Below are 22,929 nucleotides of genomic sequence, written 5' to 3'. Positions count from 1 at the left end.
GAATGGGGGTCCCATGAGCTTAGCTAGCACCACGTTGAGGTCCCATCCTGGCGGTGGGTTCGAAATAGGAGGGTGAAGTCTCTTTACTCCTTCCATGAAGGCTTTAACCACTGGTACTTTCCACCACGAGACCTTGTTATGGGATGTGGTGTAAGCCGAGAGGGCTGCCAGGTGTACTTTTAGCGAGTTAAAAACCAACCCTGCATCCAGCAGGTGGAGCATGTATGTTACAACGTTGGAAGGAGTGCAATCAACCGGGTTGATTTGTTTATTCTGGCACCAGATAACGAATCTTTTCCACTTATCAAAGTAACAGTGCCTTGTATTTGGTTTCCTGGACTCCTTTAGAATGTCCATACACCTCTGTGGTAATTTGAGATGTCCAAACTCTATGACTTCAGGAGCCATGCTGCTAGGTTCATAGAGTTGGGTTTCTGATGCACTGTTTGACCCCGTTGCTGGGACAGTAGGTTGTACCAGGCTGGGAGTCTGATGGGTTCGCACACCGCCATCCTGCGTAGGTGTGGAAACCATGGTTGTCTCGCCCACATGGGAGCAACTAGGATGAGCGTCATCGATTCCTTGTTCATCTTGTACACCACCTTCCTGATGAGAGGAGTTGGTGGAAAAGCGTACGCAAACATCCCTGACCAGTTCATCCACAGGGCATTCCCCTGGGAGTCTGGCTGGGGGAACCTGGATGCAAATCCTGGGCATTGTTTGTTTTCGCTTGTGGCGAATAGGTCTATAGTGGGGAAACCCCACTGAGAGAAGAGATCTTCTACTACGTCTCTGTGAAGGACCCATTCGTGTTCTTCTGGGAGGGAGTCTCTGCTTAGAGTATCCGCTAGGGAATTGAGCTCCCCTGGAACATGTTGCGATGACAGGAAGATGTTCCGTCTGAGTGCCCATATCCATATTTTCTGGGCAAGCTTGGACAGATTTGGCGAACGAGTCCCCCCTTGTTTGTTCAGATAGAACATGGCTGTCGTGCTGTCCGTCCTGACCTGCACCGACAAGTTCATTAGATGGGGCTCGAACGCCTTTAGCGCTCGGAATACTGCCAGAAGCTCTAGCAGATTGATGTGGTTCTTGGCTACTGAGTGAGACCAGAGACCCTGAGCTGTGTGGTGGAGATGGTGAGCTCCCCACCCAGTCAGGCATGCATCTGTAGTCACCACGGCTTGTACTTCGGGGTCGTAAAAGGGTTTCCCCTTTGCGAGATTCTCTCTTGTCCACCAGTGTAGGCTCTGTACGAGTGTTGGTGAAACGACCACTAGATCGTCCCAATGACCACTTGCCTGAGACCACTGTTTCGCCAACCATTCCTGCATGGGACGCATGCGCAGACGCGCGTGGGGGACCAGGTAAATGCATGACGCCATCATGCCCAGTAACCGCATAGCTTTGCGTACTGTTATCTGTCGACCTGACTGATAATACGGAATTTGCAGAAGTATATTCCGAATTCTCTCTTCCGAAGGGAAGGTTAATCCTTTCTGAGTATCTAGGATAGCTCCTAGAAACTGTTTTGAGGTGCTTGGCACCAGACTTGACTTTTTCACGTTGATGGAGAAGCCTAATTCGTGGAGGAGGTCGATAGTCCTCTGAATGTTTGACCTGCAAATTCCTGGGGTTTCCCCCGTTATGAGCCAGTCGTCCAGATAAGGGTACACCGGGATTGCTTCCCTGCGTAGGTGTGCAGCCGCCACCGCCAGTACCTTGGTGAATACCCTTGGTGCTGAAGCTATCCCGAAGGGCAGTACCTTGAATTGGTAGTGGCGGCTGTCCACCTTGAAGCGCAAGTACTTTCTGTGCACTGGGAGCATGGAAATATGAAAATAAGCATCTTTCATATCCAAGGTTGCCATGTAATCCCCCTTTTTTAGGAGGGGGATTACCTCTTGTAGCGTGGTCATACGGAATTTTTGGGGCTTGACATATTTGTTGGCAGGCCGTAAGTCCAATACTGGGCGCATTGTCAAATCTTTCTTTGGCACAAGGAAGTAAGTTGAATAGATACCCTTGTTTACCTGGTGTCCTGGGACGAGTTCTATCGCGTCCTTTTCTAGCAGAATGGCGATCTCCTTGAGAAGGATCCTTTGATGCTCTAGGGAGTGCACTCTTTGTCGTGGAGGATGGTTCCGGGGACGCTGCAGTAGTTCTATACAATATCCTGCGGATACTGTTGACAGCACCCATCTGTCTGAGGTGATCCCTTCCCAAGCCTGGGTGAAGGTGGAAATGCGTCCCCCTACTGGGGTTGCGTGGCAAGGGAGCCTGAGCTGAGCGTCACTGTTTTGGTAGAGGCGTGCCACCTCCCTTGTTGGGGCTGCCTCTGCCTCTTCCACGACCTCTCTTGTTACCCCTGCCGTAACTCTGGGTAGACTGCTGGTTGTTATTCCATTGTATACCCTGTCCCTGGGCATAGTTGCCTCTTTGTGAATTTTGGCCGCGTGGGCGACGAAAATTACTGTTCCCCCTCTGGTTAGGGGGTTTGTTGGTAAGCTGGCCAAGGGATTTGAGAGTCTCATATTCATCTTTGGCATTTTTAAGTGCGTCTTCGACCGCTTTCCCAAACAATAGGTCGGGTTCCACTGGCTTGTCTATTAAAGAAGCCTGAGTTTCTGTCTTGAATCCCGACTGCCGTAACCACGCATGTCTCTTGATAACAGTACCTTCTGCTATCAATCTCCCTGCGTTGTCAGCGGCGTCGAAAGTTGCTTTTAAAATGCAACCAGACACGGCTCTCCCCTCTGCCGAGATCCGAGCCAGCTGGCCCTTTAACGGTTCTGGAGCAGAGGCAATGAGCGCCGCGACTTCTTCCCATTGATGGCAATTGTAACTAGCCAACAGGGTGGTGGAATTCGCAATCCTTGCTTGGTAGGCGGACGTTGAGGCTACCTTCCTGCCAAACCCGTACAGTTTTTTGCTTTCCTTGTCGGGAGGAGCTTCTGATGAAGATAAGGGCGTGCCAGCCCTTTTTCTAGTGTTGGTAACCACTAGGGAATCTGGTTTAAGATGTCCCCTTATATACAGAGGGTCAGACTGGGCTGCCCGGAAAATCTTTTCAATTCTGGGGTTGACAGCTCTGGTGAGGTTCGGATTCACCAGGGAAGGATCTATTCTTCGTTGGATGGATTTGAGGATAGGGATGGTCTGAGCGACCGGTCTTCTCTCTCCTACAAACTCCTCCGCGAAGTCCCTTTCCTCCTGTACACCGTGGGTGTCGATGTGGAAGTGTTCCGCTGCTCGAGCGAGAACCTCATTAAGGAGGGGCTGGTTATCAACTGGAGAGTCAGTAACTGGGGCTTCGCTTTGTACTGGGGAATCTACTCTGTAAATTTCCTGCTCATCTTCTCCCTCCTCCAGGTCCTCATCCTCTGCATAGTAATCTGTCCCGGTTTGTTCTTCCATAATGTCAAACTCCTGGTCCTCTTCAGGGAGAACTTGTCCCTGGTAACTGGGGAGTGGAGTAGAATATGGAGTGGAGTAAGGCTGAACCTCGAAGGGTTCAGGTCTTTCGAACCGGGGCTTTTTACTTAGCGGGATAGGATCGGAGGAGCCTGAGGGTGTGGCCCCTTGAGGGTTATATGAAAGAAAGTGTTCTGGGTTCTTATCATAAAAATCAGCCAAGGAAGACATCCTAGACATAACCCTGTCTATGTCTTCACTGGACCATTCCCTGGAACAGGGTATTATTTTAGCAGGTGATGATTTATGGGACTTTTCAAGGGTAGACTTGTGTTTGCTTGTCTGCCTAGGGTGAGAGGATGGCTTTACAGGAGTGGAAGGCTGTCCTTTCTGCTGTTTCCCCCCCTCCCCGTGCGTGGAAAAATGTTTTCCCTGTCCCTTGGAGGCCCCAGAGACTTTCGACGCCTGGCGCCGAGGGTCTGGAGAGGTATCTGTGTGCTTCGGGCGTGGGGCCTCACTGGTGTTAACCGCGGTCTCGGTATCTTGGAGCGCGGCCTGGGGGTGGAAGTCGTCTTCGTCTCCCGACGATCGAACTTCCGTTAATGTGTGTAGCGAGGCACTCTTGGCAAGAGTGGATGATTGCCTTGCGTCGTGAGGCGATCTCGATCGAGAGCGCCCAGAGGACACCGAGTCGGACCGTTCTTTTTGTGCCTCTTTCCGGGAAGTCGACGTCGTCGAGGTCCGGTTGGTCTTAGTGTGTTTAGTGTGTGTTAGGTGTGTAGCGCTTGCGTCGCCGGGGGTCTTCCCCATAGCCGCCCTGCCGGACGACCTTCCGAGGTCGGGGACCTTCGCTCGTCGGCTGTCTTTCGACGCCGTAATGCCCTCGCCGTCCGAAAGTACGGCGTCGCTGCCATCGCTGAAGGCGCCCTCCGCTGCCATGGCCTCCTGCCTGGCGTGGTGGGCCCAACGCTTTGTCGAACGGTCCTTAAGTGTCTTAGGTTTAAACCTACTACACGCTCTGCAGTTCGCTTCGGGGTGATCCCTCGGCAAGCAGAGATTGCACGTGGCGTGCCTGTCGACCCAAGGGTATTTGCGATTGCACTTGGGGGAGAATTGAAAAGGGGTACCCTCCATACGCACCTTAAGGCAGCGGGCTGCTAAGTGTAGGAATATATAAAATGTAACTATATATCCAGAGTGAAGAGTATGTACCACCCCCCACTCTCCCTACTTGTAAGGGCCGAGGCCAGCGGCCTACTAGGCCCGGGCCGAGGCCAGCGGCCTTCCGAGGCCCAGATCCGTCGTGCAGCAGTCGACGGTCGATGACTTCTCCAGCCGTCGTCGAAGTTGAGGGTCGACGTTGGGGTGGGGAAGGGAATGAATAAGAATTATAATTATAATAACAGCAAAAGTATGGCTAAGGCCAGGGAACTCCGCAAGATGCTTCCGACCAGTATGGCGGAAAAAAACAATCTGAGGATCCTACACGCGTGAGGGATCTTGGGTACAGTGGACGTCACACTAGGGATAGTATTACTGGCACGCCTGTGTCGACGCCCCATTTTCGACTTTCGAAAAACAAACTGTAATACTCCGCAGCTTCCACTAGATGTCGGCCTATGCACAGCATGTGATCTAAGCAAATTCCACAAGCCTCAGAAACATATATATATTATATATGACAATGCATTACTTACCGTAAAAGCATTTCTGATGGTTGTATCTGCTTAGATTCACATGCTGTGCATAGGTCCGACATCCAGTGGTCACTGCGGAGTATTGCATTTTGTTTTTCGTAGTCGAAAAAGGGGACGTCGACAAGGCGTGTCTGTAACACTATCCCTATAGAGACGTGCGTTGTACCCACAATCCCTCACGCGTCGAGGTCCCTCTGTTTGTATTTTTCTGCCCTGAGGGAGCCTTCTAGATGTGAGTGAGTACAGAAAAGAGAGAAATATAGAAAAGGATGTCTATGTTCCTTCCATCCGAGCAGGGAGGAAGGGTGGGCGCATGTGAATCTAAGCAGATACAACCATCAGAAATGCTTTTACGGTAAGTAATGCATTGTCTTCTGATGTTTGTTAATCTGCTTAGAATCACATGCTGTGCATAGACTAGCGAGCAGTACCCAGAGTTGGCGGTGGGTTATAAGAAGGAACAGTAGAGAAAAGATGTCTTAATACTGCCTGTCCCACCTGGGAATCAGATCTAGTGTGCGCATCTAGACAGTAGTGTTTTGTAAAGGTGTGCACAGAAGTCCAGGTAGCCGCTTTGCAGATGGACTCAAGGGGAACATTTGCAATGAACGCTATGGAAGCCCCAGTGCCTCGAGTGGAATGTGCTCTTGGCTTGAAGGGTAGTTCTCTCTTAGCAAGAGTGTAACAGAGAGTGATGCATTGAACAATCCATCTAGATATAGTGCACTTTGAAACTGCATCTCCTTCTCTTCCTGCTACCACAGAGACAAAGAACTGATTAGTCTTTCTCAGTGGTCTGGTTCTTTCCATGTAGAACATGACAGCTTTGCATACATCTAGTGTATGTAGACTTTTTTCTCCCAACCTGGAAGGGTTTTGAAAGAACGTTGGTAGTTCTATTGACTGGTTTACATGAAATTTCAAGATGAATTTTGGTGCAAACCTTGGGTGTGTGCGTAGAACCACCTTATCCTTGTGAACTGTTACGAAGGGGTCTAGTACAGAAAGAGCCTGTAGTTCACTTACTCTCCTAATGGAGGTGATAGCTATTAGGAAAGCAGTCTTAAGAGTGAGGTATTTAAGAGTTGCCTCGTGCATGGGTTCGAAAGGAGGGCCCATGAGTCTAGAAAGTGCCACATTTAAGTCCCATCCGGGAGCTGGGTTAGCTATCGGAGGGTGTATTCTCTTTACCCCCTCCATGAAGGCCTTGATAACTGGTATCTTCCACCACGACACTTTAAGTTGGGAAGTGGTGTATGCAGAAAGTGCCGCTAGGTGGACTTTAATGGAATTGAACACTAGACCTGAATCCAGTAAATGGGTCAAGTACAGAACAATGTTAGTGGGAGAGCAGTCAACCGGGTTGATGCTCTTGCCTCTACACCAGACAAATAATCTTTTCCACTTGCTAGAATAGCAGTGGCGAGTATTAGGTTTTCTGGCTTCCCTGAGGATGTCCATACATCTCTGCGGGAGTTGTAAATGTCCAAATTCTATGATCTCAGGAGCCAGGCTGCTAAGTTCATGGTGTGAGGGCATGGATGCAGTGTCCTGCCCTTGTCCTGTGACAGCATGTTGTACGGGCAGGGAAGTTTCACTGGGGGAGATAGGGACATCTCGATCAAGTGAGCGAACCATGGCTGCCAGGCCCACATTGGGGCCACTAGTATCATGGTAACCTGCTCCTGGTGCATCTTGTGCACCACTTTGTTGAGAAGGGGAGTCGGGGGAAAGGCGTAAACAAATTTCCCTGACCATTGAATCGACAGACTGTTCCCCTTGGACTGGTTCTGGGGGTACCTGGAGGCGTATCTTTGGCATTGTGAGTTCTCCAGAGTTGCGAACAGGTCTATTTCCGGGAATCCCCATTGCGTGAAGACATCTAAGACGATGTCTTCGTGCAATTGCCATTCGTACTCTTCGGGCAGGGGGAAGTCTCTGCTGAGTTTGTCTGCTAGCAGATTGAGTTCCCCTGGTACATGTTGTGATAGTAGGAACATGTTGTGTTTGAGAGCCCACTTCCATATATTCTGGGACAGCTTGGACAGTCCTGGAGAGTGAGTGCCCCCTTGCTTGTTGAGGTAGTACATGGCTGTGGTGCTGTCTGTGAGGACCATCACTGTCTTTCCTTGTAAGTGTTCCTGAAAGGCTTTCAGTGCTTTGAACACCGCTAGTAGTTCCAGCAGGTTTATATGCTTGGATGCTAAGCTCAGAGTCCACGCTCCGTGAGCAGTCTGATGGGATAGGTGAGCCCCCCATCCTGTAAGGGATGCGTCTGTGGTTAGAGTGGCTTCCACTGCGGGTGTGGCAAAAGTTTTCCCTAATAACAGGTTTTCTTTTGTCCACCACCGTAGCGAGAGAACCAAGGCCTGCGAGACCACCACTAGATCGTCCCATTGCCCGCTGGCCTGACACCACTGGCTGTAGAGCCACTCTTGCATTGGGCGCATGCGCAGGCGCGCGTGAGGTACCAAATAAATACATGACGCCATCATTCCTAGCAAGCGCATTGCTTTGCGTACCGTCACCTCTCGACCTGCCACATAATGGGGGATCTGAAACAGCATGTTTTGGACCCTCTCGTTGGAGGGGAAGACGAGGCCGTCCTTTGTTCGAATTAGAGCCCCTAGGAATTGTTTGATTTGGCTGGGGTCTAAGCTGGACTTATTTTCGTTGATGGAGAAGCCCAGTTGGGAAAAAAAGGTCTACGGTCTTTTGGGTATTGGAGAAGCATGTTTCGAAAGAATCCCCTGTTATGAGCCAGTCGTCGAGGTAAGGGTATACCGGGATGGATAACCTGCGCAGGTGGGCCGCTGCCACTGCCAGTACTTTCGTGAATACCCTTGGTGCAGATGCTATCCCGAAGGGTAGTACTCTGAACTGGTAGTGTTTGTTCTCTATCTTGAACCTGAGGTATTTTCTGTGCGCTGGCAACATTAAAATATGAAAGTATGCATCTTTCATGTCTAGTGTTGTCATGTAATCCCGCTGTGATAACAGTGGGATTACTTCCTGCAAGGTCACCATACAAAACTTTTGGGGTTTGACAAACTTGTTCGCTGGGCGCAGATCTAATACAGGGCGCATGGTTAAGTCCTTTTTGGGTACAAGGAAGTACACTGAATAAATACCTTCTGTTACCTGAGATAGGGGGACAGCCTCTATAGCTTCTTTTTTCAGTAGCTCTTCTACTTCTTGAAGAAGAATGGTGAGGTGTTCCGGTGTCATGCGTCGGTTCCGTGGGGGTCTGTACTTCGGGGAACCGTTGAATTCGATGCAGTATCCGTGGGCTATGGTGGATAATACCCAGCGGTCTGACGATATTCCCTCCCATGCTGAAAGGAACGATGTTAGCCGGCCCCCGACCGGTGATGCATGGGAGGGGACCCGAATCTTCGGGTCATTTGTTGGTATTGGGCGTGGAACCTTTGGGGCTGGAGCCGCGACCTCTTCCTCTGCCACGGCGTTGGCCTCTTTGACTGAACTGGGTGTTGTTACCCTGGTTAGAGGGCCAGTTGGTAGCAGAGTAAAATTGCTGTTGGTTTTGCTGCTGGCGTTGGCCACGAAAGGAGCGTCTATTGCCATAGCCGCGTCTGTTAGGGGGCTAGAAATTTGGTCAAGAGTCTTGATGGTATCAAACTCTTTCTTCGCATGTTCTAGGGCCTCATCAACTGCTTTCCCAAACAGATGTGTTTGTTCTATGGGCTTATTTATCAGGGAAGCCTGGGTTTCCGGCTTAAATCCCGAATTGCGCAGCCAGACATGGCGTTTGAGAAGTATTCCCTGAACCAGGGAACGGCCAGCCGTCTCTGCGGCATCTAAGGAGTTCTTTACGATGCCCTGGTTTACAAGAGTTCCCTCTGAGATTATAGCTAACAGGCGTGAACGCAGGGGTTCTGGTGCGTCCTCTGCTTCGCTGCGCAGCTTGCTCCACTGTGCATCTGCGTAGCTAGCTAGTAGGGAATTGTTATTTGCAATCCTAGTTGAGAAGGCGGCGGACGTCGTGATTCTCTTCCCAAGTGCATAGAGCTTCTTGCTCTCTTTGTCAGGTGGTGCCTCACTAGTGGATAGTGGTACCCCCGCTCTTTTCCTTGTATTAGTAACTACGAGGGAGTCCGGAATAGAATGTCCTCTGATGTGCAAAGGTTCTGAGGACGAAGGGCTGAAGAGCTTCTCTATCCGAGGGTTGACCCTTCTGACTAAGGCAGGATTGGAAAGGGAAGGAGTTATTCTTCTCTTTATAGACGCCAGGAGCGGAATAGACTGACTAACAGGGGCTTTTTCTTTAATAACTTTCTCTACAAAGTCTATGTCAGGAAGAGTCTCCCCTGTGTCTATTTCAAAATGCGCTGCTGCCTTGCGCAATAGTGCATTAAGTGAAGGTTGGTCATCTATGGGAGAGGTGTTTCCAATAGGTGAATCCTTGGGAGGAGAAGGGTGAAAGACATCAGGGTCTGAGTGCACTGATGGGGATTGCCAAGGCTGCACTGATGGGGATTGCCAGGGCTGCGAGGTAGCTGTATCTTCTTCGAATGCTCCTGCACTAGTGTAAGGATCTTCTTCAAACCCCTCTTCCTCATGTTCTTCCTCTCCACCCAAACACTCCTCATCTTCCTGGAGGTATTGCTCCTCTTCAGTGAGGTCATATACGTCTGTAGAAGGGGGAAACAGCCTAGGAATCTTGACCCTAGGGTCATCCTGGGGCCATTCTCTTGGTCTTTTGGGTGTGGGTGGGTTTTGGTTTCCCAAAAACCTTTCCATTTTCTCCATACAAGAATGGAGTCTTTCAAGGGTCTCATGGGGGACCCCTGAATAGTCTAGAGGGGGGAAATCAGTGTTTTCACCTTCAAAACGCTTAGAACGCTCCCACAACGTCGAAGAAAGGTTTCCGTCGCCCTCTGAAAAGCCCTCCGGTAGTTCAGAAGTGCCCTTAGATGAAGGGGGCAGTTCCTGGCTACTCTTGTGCTTTTTCGGCGTTTCCATAGCTTTTTGTGCGGTATTCGACGTTTGTTTCGTCGTCCGCTTACGTTTGTCTTCGGAAACAATTCTCGCCAGGCTCTCGACAACGAGTTTGTCAGTAGAGGACTCTGGTGTCGACGTTGCCTGCGTTCCGCGTTGTTCCTCGACGGCCGCTCTATGGAGCGTTACGTCAGATGATTTTGGGGTAGCGCCCGTGTTTGATGAAAGCCCAATCGCTGGTCGCGGCTGCGTTTGCGGGTGGGGCTTGAGACCCTTACGGTCTGAGGTAGACGCCGGAGTGCCCTGCGTCCCCTTCGGCGCTGATGGATCCTTCGTCTTCGACGAAGAAGAGCCGTGGGTTGTGTGCTTAGGCCTATGGGGTCTATGTGCGTCCTTGTCGCCGGGGTGTTCATCCCCATAAGCAGGGCGTGAGCCGAGCCCATCGGGGCCGGGGACGCACGTCGAGGAGCGCGAGCGCTCCTTCTGGGGGTTAATGACTTCCGTAACGGACGTCGAGTTATCACCCTCCGCGTCACTTTCTGTAACAGCGGCGGCGGGTGAGGAAACTGACTTCGACATAGCGTAGTCCGCCCACCTCTTAACTTTGCGTTCTTTAAGAGTTCTTGGTTTCAAGAGCTTACAGGCCGCGCAGCTGTCCTCCTTATGATCGAGGGGCAAGCAACGATTACAGAGCTTGTGTTTGTCCTTCCAAGTGTATTTGACCCTACAGCGTGGGCAAACTTAAAAGGTGTCCTCTCCATAGCTGAGGCAATAATAACTGGTGATAACAACCCCAAGGGAAAGATAGGGGAGAAAGAAAGACATTCTCAAAGAGAAGATAAAAGTTCGAACCCCCACTCTCCCTACTGTATGTTGGCCGGCGAGCCCAGGCCACGTGTTCGGCAGCGCCGAAGGATCTCCTCCGTCTCTTCCCCTCCGTCGAAAACTTACTCGGCGGAGAAACAGCTTCACAGCTAACGTCGAGGGGAGGGATCTTTAATAATATAATAAGTATAATTAAGGACCGTGGTCCGTAGTAAGTATTTGTAATGTCTCTCTAGGAGCTCGGCGTAAGGCGACCAGAAGCTGGGTGGAAAAAAACAATCTGAGGGACCTCGACGCGTGAGGGATTGTGGGTACAACTCACGTCACTATAGGGATAGTGTTACAGACACGCCTTGTCGACGTCCCCTTTTTCGACTACGAAAAACAAAATGCAATACTCTGCAGTGACCACTGGATGTCGGACCTATGCACAGCATGTGATTCTAAGCAGATTAACAAACATCAGAAATATATATATATACTACCACCAGTCTATACTGCACATGTAACTAACCACAAAGTTACAAAAGAAAACATTATAGGGATACAAAGTATCCTAACCACACTTCACTTTAAGGTGATATATGCAGCTTTACAAATACAAGAAATCTACTAAGGGAGACATTGGGCCTCATTCTGAGGGCGTCGGTAACGATGCCGGTACCATTAACCCCTTACCGCCGCATTCTGAGGTCCCTTAGCGGGTCGCGCTAAGGACGGCTGGTTTTACAAGTCGCACTGAGCGGGAACCGCTAAGGGACCAGGGAGCTAATAACTAGCTCCCTCCCCATTCCCATTGAGCCCCTATGGGGGCTCCAATGGGAATAGAGATGGGTATTTTGAATGGGGATTTACCGGGTCCTCCAAGATTGGAATGACCCGGTAAAGCCCCATTCAAGGAACCCGGACCGATTTTGGAGGCAGCCATGGCGCTAATAGCACCATGGCTACCTCCAAACTCGGAATGAGGCCCATTGTCTCTAAGTACTGATAGTCGCAATTCAAAGGTTATTTGGCCAGAAGGGATGAGACCACTATTTTGAATCCTCCTGAAAATAATTGGGAGTCATGTTAAGGGGGTCACGCCAATGCTCTGTTTTAAGTCTCTGTTCTCAGTGTTCAGGGGAGCAGGAAAACTAACCCACAGAAAGGCAAAAGGGTTTCCCTGGCTCCAGAAGCAGATCTGTTTGAGCAGTTAAGTTTAACTCTTATGAAAGCAATGGGGTGACAACAATAGCACACAACATTCAATATGAGCTTGCCTACACAAATGGACATAAGTAAACTTGACTAAAAAAGAGTCTTTTGGAGTTCTAATGTGTGAAATATAGACAGTGCACATATAAAAATATATTTCTCTTAATTTACACTGGCACAAACGGCAAAGAGAAGCAATGATTAAAACACAAGACAAATTCCTTCGCACTAGAACAGGCAAACCCAGGAAAGCATAGCTCAAACACACTGAACGCTGGAAAAACAACAATCAGCAATTTTCCCTAAAGACTGTTAGGGTTGCACCAGGTGGTGTGGAGGCACTGCAATTAAAGAGGACTCACCCTTAGCTATATTAGAAGAAGGGAGTCAGATTTGACCAGCAGTGCTGACATGTGTATTTTCATCTCTGTGTTCAAAGAAATGCTATTCTAGCAGGGGCATGTACAACTATAAAAGGGAGCCTTTGCTCACCTGAACAGTGCCATCATAGCAAGAGGACACCAGTTTTCCATCATGATGGGGGCTCCATGCCAGCCCAGTGATCTTTGCTGTGTGCCCAGACAGAGTTCGGAAGGGCTCAGTGATGGCCACAGGTGTCGCCATGGTGCCTTCTAAAGAGAGAGAAAAAAGTTACAATTTTGCCACAACACAATTTCTTTGCACACACGTCTGGCCACAGCTATACCTCGCGTCTATACCATCTGCCACTTGTTGGTAAGAACTGAATATATCTCGGCTTTCATCCAGTGCATGGCAAAGCCCACAACACGACCTGGATTTACCTGGATTTACTATTAGCACATACCAACCCCTTTCCTAATCCGACATGGAAAGAGCTCTTGTGGATTGTTTGCGCTCATCAAATACCACCCCATGCTAATCACATAGTTAACCAGCCCAGGAGAGGCCTATATCTACCACACGCTGACCTTTGCTCACAAGAAATAGATTAAAGGAGTTACTGAATCCACCACATTCTGGCCATGTGTAGTGTAGTATTTACAGTGCTAACTAGGCATGGCTACAGCTGTGTTACACGTGAACCACAGATGTGGTTTTATTTAGTCCACAATCACTACAGTAGTAACCAACATACGGTCAGTGCTTTTCCTGCAAAATCAAATCTTCTCTTTGAGCCAAGACATACTGTGGCCTTGCCATTAAACCGGAACCATTCATTGATGTTTTTCCTCCAAATATAATCTGGGCAATAACAGCAACTGTTTATTTACCCAGGCAGGTATTTTATTACAAGTAGAACAAAGTGAAAAGGTGAATACTGTCTAAAATATCTGTCAGATTCACAGAAACAAGCATAATAAAGTTTACCAGAATACCCTGTAGGAAGAGGCACTCAAATCTTTAACCCTCTACAATTTCCTTAAACCTTAGATAGAGTTCTTAATTTCACAAAACGACAGAGTACATAGGTGGAACCATCTGAAGTGCATTTACCTGGGAAATGAATGACAGCTCAGACTGCAAAGCAACATCTCTGTGGGTGTAGGACTGAGGATACAATTCCTTGGAATCTACAGGCAGACATATCTGCCCCTGGATTGGCTTAGAGTCTGGTCACTATTCTAACAGACCACCTTTTCCATCTCCGAACTGTTGCTCTGGCGTGTTCAGGGAAGAAAATATCTTCTTCTACTGTTTTGTCACAAAAATTTCCTCTTTCAATGTTTTATGGTAGTCTTGTTATGTACTAAAACAGGGGTTTTCAACATGCGGCTCACCAGATGTTTTTGACTACAACTCCCTTGATCCCTCCTGTGGGATATTTTGACCCATTCAAATGTGCCCCACTGCATCACTTTACAAATGGGGAAAGAAACAGCCCCAAATGGATGCGCTGACTCTTGTGCATACACAAATCTGCAAAAACTGCGTTTGGGTCACAACCGCAAAAAGCTGCACACCCTGCCACACACCGTCGGGTGGGGGGTGAAAAACAGTTCTCACTGCAGGAGCATGCCAGTGGGTTCTGTTACATTCAACATGGAGCAAAGCAGCAGGATTGTGCTGAAAACCGAAAATGCCTTTTCAAATGTAGCTTTGCAACCTTCAAAAGTGCTGTTTGTGGAGCTAGATCCATTTATTTTCCATTGAATCATTGAGATTAAGAAGGGCAATGAAATGTAATTTAGTGTGGCCAGAGGGACCGGGCCGCATTGATTGACAACAGTTCTGAATTGTATCTAAGGAAAAGGCAGTCCAGGAATATTTGTTATCAGTTCCACGGGGAAAAATACAGCTAAAATTGCAACATGTAACAATTTTAGCTGTGCAGACAGAAACTTGAACAAAGGCTGGATACATGTAGCCAGACTGCAAACAAATCCCAGTACTCCAGGGAAGAACTGGTGCTCAATAAAATGTATGTGCTGCATCGGAAAAGCTGATTTAAAAAAACTCAGTTAATGTGTTTTTCCAGGAAGAAAGGGCAAAATCGGCTATTTGGAAAGCATGTTTTTGTTGAAAGGCTTAATTCCTTAAGAAATGTCAAAGGATTACTAATGTAAGAATCCCCTATAAACTGTTCATTCTATATGTTTTAATGGAAGATGTAGGTAACAAAGTTAAAACCCAGTCTTGAGTTAATGAACTATTACTATTCTGCTTTGACAGTCCTCAGCCTGGGAAAGTTGACACTTCAGATTGACACTTCACTGCTGGCAGGAAGGCCTAATTGCTGTTGGGAGGTCTTGCATAATCATGACAAATGACTCATCAGACTTTCGTCTGGGCCCCAGGCAAAGACAATGGCAGGCTTGAACACTCATCCCTACAGGGGAGGGGCAGGATGTTCCATTCTCTGGGAAGAGCCTTCTCATTGAACTTCAAAGGACTTGCCATTTGCTCACACTAATGAAGCAAGAAAAAAAAAAACCTGACATGGATTTTGAATTTAAATTACTTATGTCACAGAACTCCATGACATTTAACTTTGTGGCAAAAATAAGTAAATGAGTGAAAAGTACATACATATAAATTTGAACTCATGCTAGCCAGTTGAAAGCTTGGTAGGATTTCTTACTGCATAAGGACCAAAAGTAGGCAAAAACACTAATTGCGCAGAGACTATTAATGCTACAAATCTAATATTGTGTACCCATGTTCTAGGGGTGATTGTACATATATGTACTGAGTTTGGTATTGTTGGGTCAAACCATTATGATTAAAATTGCTAAAATTCAATAGAAAGACAACGCTGACTTGGGAGTTAGATGTAAATGTAACCTACAAAATATGTAATGTATGTGTCTGATTTTATTAGAGGGCATAAGTATAGAAATGTTTATTGTTGGAAAGTTAAATTTTGGTCCAAATAACTGTGGGAGTTTCCCAAGTCACATCATAAAATATGACAACCTTTTCTGTCCTCCAACCAGCAAAGAGCAAGGAGGGAATGGTGCCTTTGACCTATCACAGCCTTGTGGGTGTGGGTTGTAAGTCTGCCCCTACCATAAACTGAGTGATGTCACTTGGAGGGATAAATAAGGGAACCTCACAACACTCAGACACACACCGATTCCTGACTCCATCCTGATTTCCGCATGGCGTTTTGTTCCGGACTTCTTCATCTTGTCCTTATCCAGACTACTTTGCAAAACCGAGGCCTCAGCATTTGCTGAACTCTTTTTCAGCTAGGCCCAAATCCTGAAACCATCCCAAAACTTAAGGGAAATCATTCTGATCCAGTCTGGCTTGCTACCATTAATGCTTGCCTGCTGAAACTCACCATCCCACTGATCTACAGTGTCAAGCAACCAGAAGGGCCAATCCAAACCAGTCCAGTCCAGTCCGAGGTGCCAGTCCAATTGACCAGAACCGCCCAGCTGATCCAATTCCACCAGAGATGCCCTGCTGCCTGTAGACCTGATCCCTGATGACCAGAACCTGACAGTCCAATCTTAAATTACAGTGGACTGTAAGTATGAATAGGAATCCTAGTAACCCATAGTATATTTGCCTTGTCCTATCCCAATCCATAACCCATCCTCTCTTTAACTTAGGAACTTGTAATAGTGTTACACCAGTCTTGAAACCTTGCTTTGATTCCTTGTGCTAGTGATAACTTCTTTACAATCCTTTTGTCTTGTGAAATCCCAAACTCTTAATTCTCCCACGGGTAATGAGACTGAGACCTCCAATGCAGACACGGAGGTGCTGGGGTTGGTTCCGCAGACCACTCTGGAGCTTACTGTGTTTCAAACTGGTAACCAGCCTGAACACCCTAGTTTAGAGCATACCTGTCATTGTAAAAATGTATTTGTTTATTTTCGCGCCTTTATTTTCCAAAAACGCCTCTCATTCAAACTTGCATAACTTCCTCAATTTTATAGCTAGAGACTTAATTTCAACTCTGAGTTAAAGCTAAGACCCCTAGCTACATCCCTAACCATTCAGGGAAACAGTGTATCTGACCAGTCTTTCTTAGAAATCGCAGAGTGAAATTTAGGCGGGAATTTACAATTTTGCAAAAGTTTTACACGTGCGTTTTCCCATTCAAAGTATTTCCAAACTTCCATTCTGATTTAAAGTGTGTACTGTTGCTCATATTATAGCTTATGTTTGTTAGGATCGTTTCAGTGTTGCTCCCATAGGAATTTATATCAATTTAAGGATTTTTGCACCCTTTTCAATGTTTCACAAAGCCATTTTCAAATGTCATTTTAAAAGGTGTACATTTCCCAAAACGTTTTTCTGTCTTGTTTGGGGAGGGAAGATTGTATTCAACCCTGTACATTGTTCTGTTATTCCTGAATGCCTGGCTGCTTACTTACATCTGTGGAGAATTGCTTCTTTGTGAGTTGAGAAATTTGCAGGGGGAAACCGTAACTTAAATGCCATCTTTTAAACAAGCCAAAACTGTTCTTTTCCCTGTGTTTTATATTCTGTGTTGCCATAAGTGAATTCAACTGCCTTACCTACTTTCTGATTTGTATCGTTACCACATTGCTGATTGCTGCCCCATACATATTAAAACTTGTGTTTGATTTGAATTTTAAATAATAAATAGATAATACCTTTACCAACCAGCCTGATTCCTGGTCCATTTTGACCTGGGGGTATTTTGAAAAGGGTTGTGATATGAGTGGTATATCACTCAGAATATTGAACCTATAGACACAATAAATAAGTATTTCAGTTGTGCATTGCATGCTAGGCTGAGACCCGGGTGTATTGCCGGATTGAAATCCTTAACACTCCCCATTGACTATGCTAGCCAGGGCTAATGGGAGTTGTAATCCAAAACATCTGGCGAGCCGAAAGGTGTAGACACCAGTGCTAAAATCATAACACAAGTGTTTGCTCCAGTCAGTTCTGAACAGTTACTATCCACCCAGGATGTACTGTAAGTACTCATGAAAAGCAAAAGCGTGTTCTTTTGAGATTGCGAACATTTGCAACTTCTTTCTTTGCAGAAAAAAGGAGAGCACATTAAAACACAACCTCCCAGACAAATAGTGAAGCATTCAAACAAAGCAAAAGACGCAGAAAAGGCTACATTCTGGTGGCCAACTAGTACACTGGCATTGCCATCGGTAATAGAGTGACCAATGCATTGTAAGCACCAAGTACATTCCACCCCTGCACTCAAACCAAAACTAGTTTGTCATGGGGCTATCCCTGGAGGGGGCAGCCTGGTGGGTATAAACAACCCTGGTACCGAAGGCAACACAATCAGACAACTGTACCCATTGAGGGCATTACAAATGTAACTCTTTCTCTGAGGATGGACAGGAGGTGGGGGGCTGTGGATAATCCAAAACATCTGGAGAGTCAAAGGTTGCAGACCCCTACTGTATAGAAATTGCCCCTTACCTGCAGCAGAGACCGCGCTTTGGGAGATTTTACAATTTCCTGGACATGTGGCTTCGGCACTATAACAAAAGAAATTCGGCAAAAACTACCACGGGAAAAATCCACAAGCAATGTGCAAACCAGGAAAGTGGCCTCGTTAAAACACAGCATACCGACTGAACACATGCAATTTCTTTGAGAAAGAACTGCTGCAGAATTGAAGTCCAAGATGTCCCAAGACTGAGATTGCATTAAAGAACAGAAGGAAAGACATGGTTTGACTTCCAAGAGGTTACTGGGGCGGGGCTCCCATTTCAGTCCCCAGTGAAGTACAGTTAGGAGGAGCTTCTATGGGAGCACCCAGGCTGCAGAATTCCCTTGGTCAGATGAGTAGCAGAGCCTTGCTTCAGGAGGCCCAGGAGTTCACTGCAAAGCATCAGCAATGAGTCCCTAGACAGGTCTTCATCTCTTCAGCTGCTCAGGACATAGTTTCACGGTTCTTTTGAATGGCTTGGGATGTAGCACACATACATTTACACATACATCTACCCTAGCCTTCCAATCACCGCCCATGCACCATTCAAAGGTCAGGCAGTCACTCAATCAGGGGAGGTAGAGGACTTTTTTTTAGTGGAATGACATCTCCCATAGGGTAAATGGCATTCCTGCTTCAAAACACAAGTGCCAAAAAGAAAACGGCTAGGTCATAGGATTTAAAAACGACTTGGGAGGCATTTTGCTCCTGTTCAAGGAGCATGTGGCTACCAAAGCAGTAAAAAGGCTACATTGCTACTTACCCATCAAGGTAAGTAGCAGAGTGGCAAGGTTTATACTCAGGAGGGGTATCAGTGGTTTACGACTACTATGACACAGACGCACGCGCACGCGCACACCCACACAGCACTGCAAGAAATTCTGGTTACACAGGTAAATGCTAAAATATACAGTTATTTATTAGGCCTTTAAAATACAAACTAAACAATGAAACCGTCAGGCATTATCAAACTACTACTGCCAATTTATGCATCCACAATTGGGAGTTCCACATATCGGGTGGTGCAGGGACACTTCCGAAGGCTCAGCAGGCATGGATGCTCAAGCAGGGGTCAAGGCTGGTTTTTCATACAGGTCCAGGCACTGCAGCACCGACGAGGGCTTTCTTGAGATGAAGACAGAGAAGAGCTTTACTGGGACTTGGTTGGAGGCAATGCTAGTCAGTTGCAATGATCGTCCTCAGGTCTTCAGCAGGCTGCAGTTCTTCGTAGGGATCTTGGCTCCAAATATGATCAATGGCTGCAGGCGTCCTCCTTTAATCCATGATTTGGACTTGGTCACCCCCAAGTCCACCAATGGTAACGATCTGCACCTTTCAAACTGGTAGTGGCTATCCATTGTTCCTAGCAATGGATACTCAGGGGCACGGATGTGGACTTGGACCAGACAGTTCCAGCCCCTTTATCAAACGACACACAGTCAGCCACTTTGCCTGGGAAAGCAGAGGCTTTGCCCTGGAAAGGGTTACACTAACAACATATGGCAATTCCAGATCCGAGAGGACAAGATGAAGGTCAAAGGACAAAAATCTCACTGCATGGCCATTGTAGAATATATGGTACTCTGAGGCATTATGCAATAAAATGCAGTCCACGAGTAAAGTTAAAAACACCAACCCATTTTGGGCACATAGCATTTGTAACCACACAGTAGTTAACTGCACTTCAGTTTAAGGTGATGTGTGCAGTTTTAAAAATACAAGAAACTTCCCAAGGGAGACAATCTCCCAGTACTGATAGTTTTAGGGGCCGATCAGTTTCCCCTATAACAATGAGCACAAAAGCAAGGAAAGTAAAGCCTAAGTCTTGACTTACCTCTAAAATCAGTTGAGCAGCAAAAAACAAAGCAAAAAGAAAGTGTGTCCAACAAAAGTCTGTGGGAGGAAAGCAGCAAAAAGAAACTCTTTCCGAACACTCACCCCCTGCCCACAGAATAGGAGCAGCGGAAACTAATCCACTCCTGGATGGGAGGCCTGTTCCAGTCAGTTAGGCATGCTGGAGAGCACTGCTATGTTGTGCACCTGGCCTATGCTTGATAGTAAAGTCAAAGCCTTGAAGGCTTATGGACACCTGAGCATTTATGGATTCTCCCCCTTCATGTTCATCAGCCATTCTAGGGGCTTACGGTCAGTTTGTAAGGTGAAGGGAGCTCCAAAGAGGTAGGGTGGTCTCTAACATTGTGCACTATGCAACATGTGAGCCTGGAACATGGGAATGTAGAGCACTCCAGGTAGGTCTCTTTTTTAAATTAGGAGGGCCAGGGCTTCATTTTTGTATTTTTTTTTTTTTTAAATATAGTATCTTATTTTTTAGTCTGTTTGAACTTTGATATTTTTTCTTCTCTCTTTTCTCTTTTTCTTTTCACTATTTCGTGTATTTTGAACTTGGTGAATTTTACAAGAATGAGGCATTATGTGATGGGATGAAGTCAAAAAGGTTTTTTCTCTTGTAAATATTCTATTTTATTTTGTAAAGGTTGTTGTACAATCATATACAGGCAAGGGTGGGGAAACAAAGGGAGGACAAACACAACGATCTTACAAGGCCTAGTGACATTGAGATCGTGCAAGTGCAGGGGAGTATCCTTCGGGGTAAGATCAAATTGGTGTAAAACGTAAACTGAATCAATTTGTAGTTACTATTGATGGCCACCATTCTGTGTTTGCATGCAACAGTATTTCCAGGTTTCATCCGACAGGGTGGCGTCCAAAACATCCTCCCATCTAGCCTGGGAATCCACCGCCCATCCCGCAGCCCTATCTACAATTGCAGCATACAACCTGCAGACCACCCTAGACTTCACCCCTGAGCTGATCAGCGCATGCAGTACAGGCGCTGTGTCAGGTTTGTTACCCTCGGTCTGAAATACACAAACGCATCCAGCACAGAAACCTCCCCCTTAGCCTTGAAGTCCTCCAGCGATAGGAAATGCCCATTGGGAAACAGATCCCACCAGCAATGAAATCCCAGCCTATCCATACAATTGCCAAAAACCTTTCCCCCGTGAGTGCAAACCCAGGGACGTGCTTAACCGGGAGAAGCAGGAATAAAGCAACCCTGTGCGCTCCGCACCCTCAATTCTTCTCCAAGCGCTACATGGGAGTTCAAACATATTCCGCGGCCAGATATTTGCTGCAGTGCGGTGAGCACAACGGCCCTCAGGAGCGACCAGTACTCATTCAATAAGCACATGTGCCCTATCCGGGATCAAATCATACCAGTGCGGCATAAAAAGAGGCCTGTGATGCGAGCCAGTAGGCTTCGAAGTCCGGTTAGTCCAGACCCCCCTGCTGCACGGGAGCAACGAGTTTCTCCCAAGGCACTCAAGCCAGTTTCCCCTGCCAGACAAAACCAGTAACCGCGAACTTCAGGGATTAAATAAATTGTGCCGCAATTGAGATGGGCACGTTAAGAAATGCATTGAGAGTTCCAAGATGGCCGCCCCGTACTGAACACCGTAGCCCCGGGGCTCCCGACCTGTGAGCTGCCCGAAACGGCTGATAGAGCGTATGTGGCCCTCCCCGGCTCCTGCTTTTCGTCCAGCCAGCACAGGGAGGAGCTGGAGCGCGGGGATAGTGCGAGGCGCCGTCAAGAACGGTGGCGGAGCGGTGAGGGATGGTGACCGCGCTCTGCCTGCAGCGGCGCGGTTCGCGGCCATTATCTGTGGGGAGCCACCGGGCGCTCGCCGCTGCCTGAGGCGAGCCTCTGCTATCGGGGCGCCGGCCCGGTGGGGAGTGTGGGCGTGGACCCTTGGTGCTGTGGACATTGAGAGTGCAGCGGAGCGCCCTGCCAGAGTTGCCCAGCGTGCCAGCCCCCTGCCATTGGAGCAGGACTGTCGGCGGCGGCTGGTTCGGGTGGGGGTGCCTGAACTGCCGCTCGGACTGCTTTCTGCTGCGCCCAGCACCTGCCCTGACTGCAGCTCTCCTTCAGAGATCTGGACCATTGGGACGCATTGGCACAGCGTCTGCAGAGACTCTCTGGCCCCAGGACCTGCGGAGTTCCACGGGCGGGGAGCTGTATTGGCATGAGGAGACAGATCCGGCCCGCGGGCCCCCGTGCACCCTGAAGCTGCTGTGTCGGAGGACCAGCGGGGTCAGACGCTTGGTGTGGCATCGGGAGGAGTTTGGGCCTGCTCTTTATTAAGGTACGCTGCGGTTGAAGACTTTTTTGAGCCTGCTCCTCCATTAGCTTGAATCGTTGTGGCTTCCGACTGCCTCGGACAGCAATCTTCCTCTGGGACACTGTTGGTGGGCCTTCACTGGGATCATCCTCATAGTGTGGCCTTTGATTGACCCGCACCGCTGTCTAGCCGGGCATCCGCTCTGGGGGTGGCGAAGGGGGCCCGTGCGACGCAGTGACACCACGCGGCAAGTGGACCTTGGGCCGAGGTGACTGGTCATCGGCTTCTGCTGGATTGGAGGGCGACAGCTGGAGGGTCCACTGGTTTGGGGGAGCTATTGATTTTGCCTGCTGACTGGTGCTCTATAACCGGCAGAGGATCAGAGGCTGACAGCGAGGGATCCACGGCCTGGAGACGCATTTGCGCGCACTGAAGAAGCCCTGTGAACTTCAGGCGTAGAGGAGCGGTGGTGCCTCTCTCGCGAGGACCTGCATGGGCCTAGCTTGGTGGAGGATGCAGACTGAGCGCCCTTCACTCCCTGGTTCGTTAGGTGGAGGAGCAGTGATCGTAATCGGTTCCCGACGGAGATCGTCGTCCAAAAGTGAGCACAGATTCTTTCTCTGGTCTTGCTGATCCAAGCTGGTTCTCCGAGACGGATCTTGAGTCCTCAATCCCGACATGTCCAGAAACAGAGTCAGGGATCCCGCCCCCCCCCCCCCCCCCCCTGCCTCCAAGTCCACTGGGAAGGGTCGAGAGACCTCCCTGGCCAAACTTTGGGCCAAAGATCATGATCCAGGAACTGATCGTCAGAGGGATCGTCCTGTGGAGGATG

General features: G+C 48.2%; 1 protein-coding gene across 2 annotated transcripts in view; it reads right to left on the bottom strand.

The window, feature by feature from the left end:
• Positions 1–22,929, bottom strand: part of GEMIN5 (gem nuclear organelle associated protein 5) — a 1,331,385-nt gene that overhangs the window by 709,079 nt on the left and 599,377 nt on the right. For both annotated transcript variants that reach the window (XM_069653955.1, XM_069653956.1), the window contains exon 15: positions 12,585–12,724. In XM_069653955.1, coding sequence (XP_069510056.1) covers positions 12,585–12,724 — 140 coding nt within the window. The remainder of the gene's footprint in view (positions 1–12,584; positions 12,725–22,929) is intronic.

Source organism: Ambystoma mexicanum, chromosome 3q, assembly GCF_040938575.1.
Source record: "Ambystoma mexicanum isolate Mex_15411 chromosome 3q, UKY_AmexF1_1, whole genome shotgun sequence".
NCBI classification, from domain to species: Eukaryota; Metazoa; Chordata; class Amphibia; order Caudata; family Ambystomatidae; genus Ambystoma; species Ambystoma mexicanum.
The sequence above is the reverse complement of the archived record's forward strand: the minus strand, read 5'-3'. Positions and strand labels throughout refer to the sequence as shown.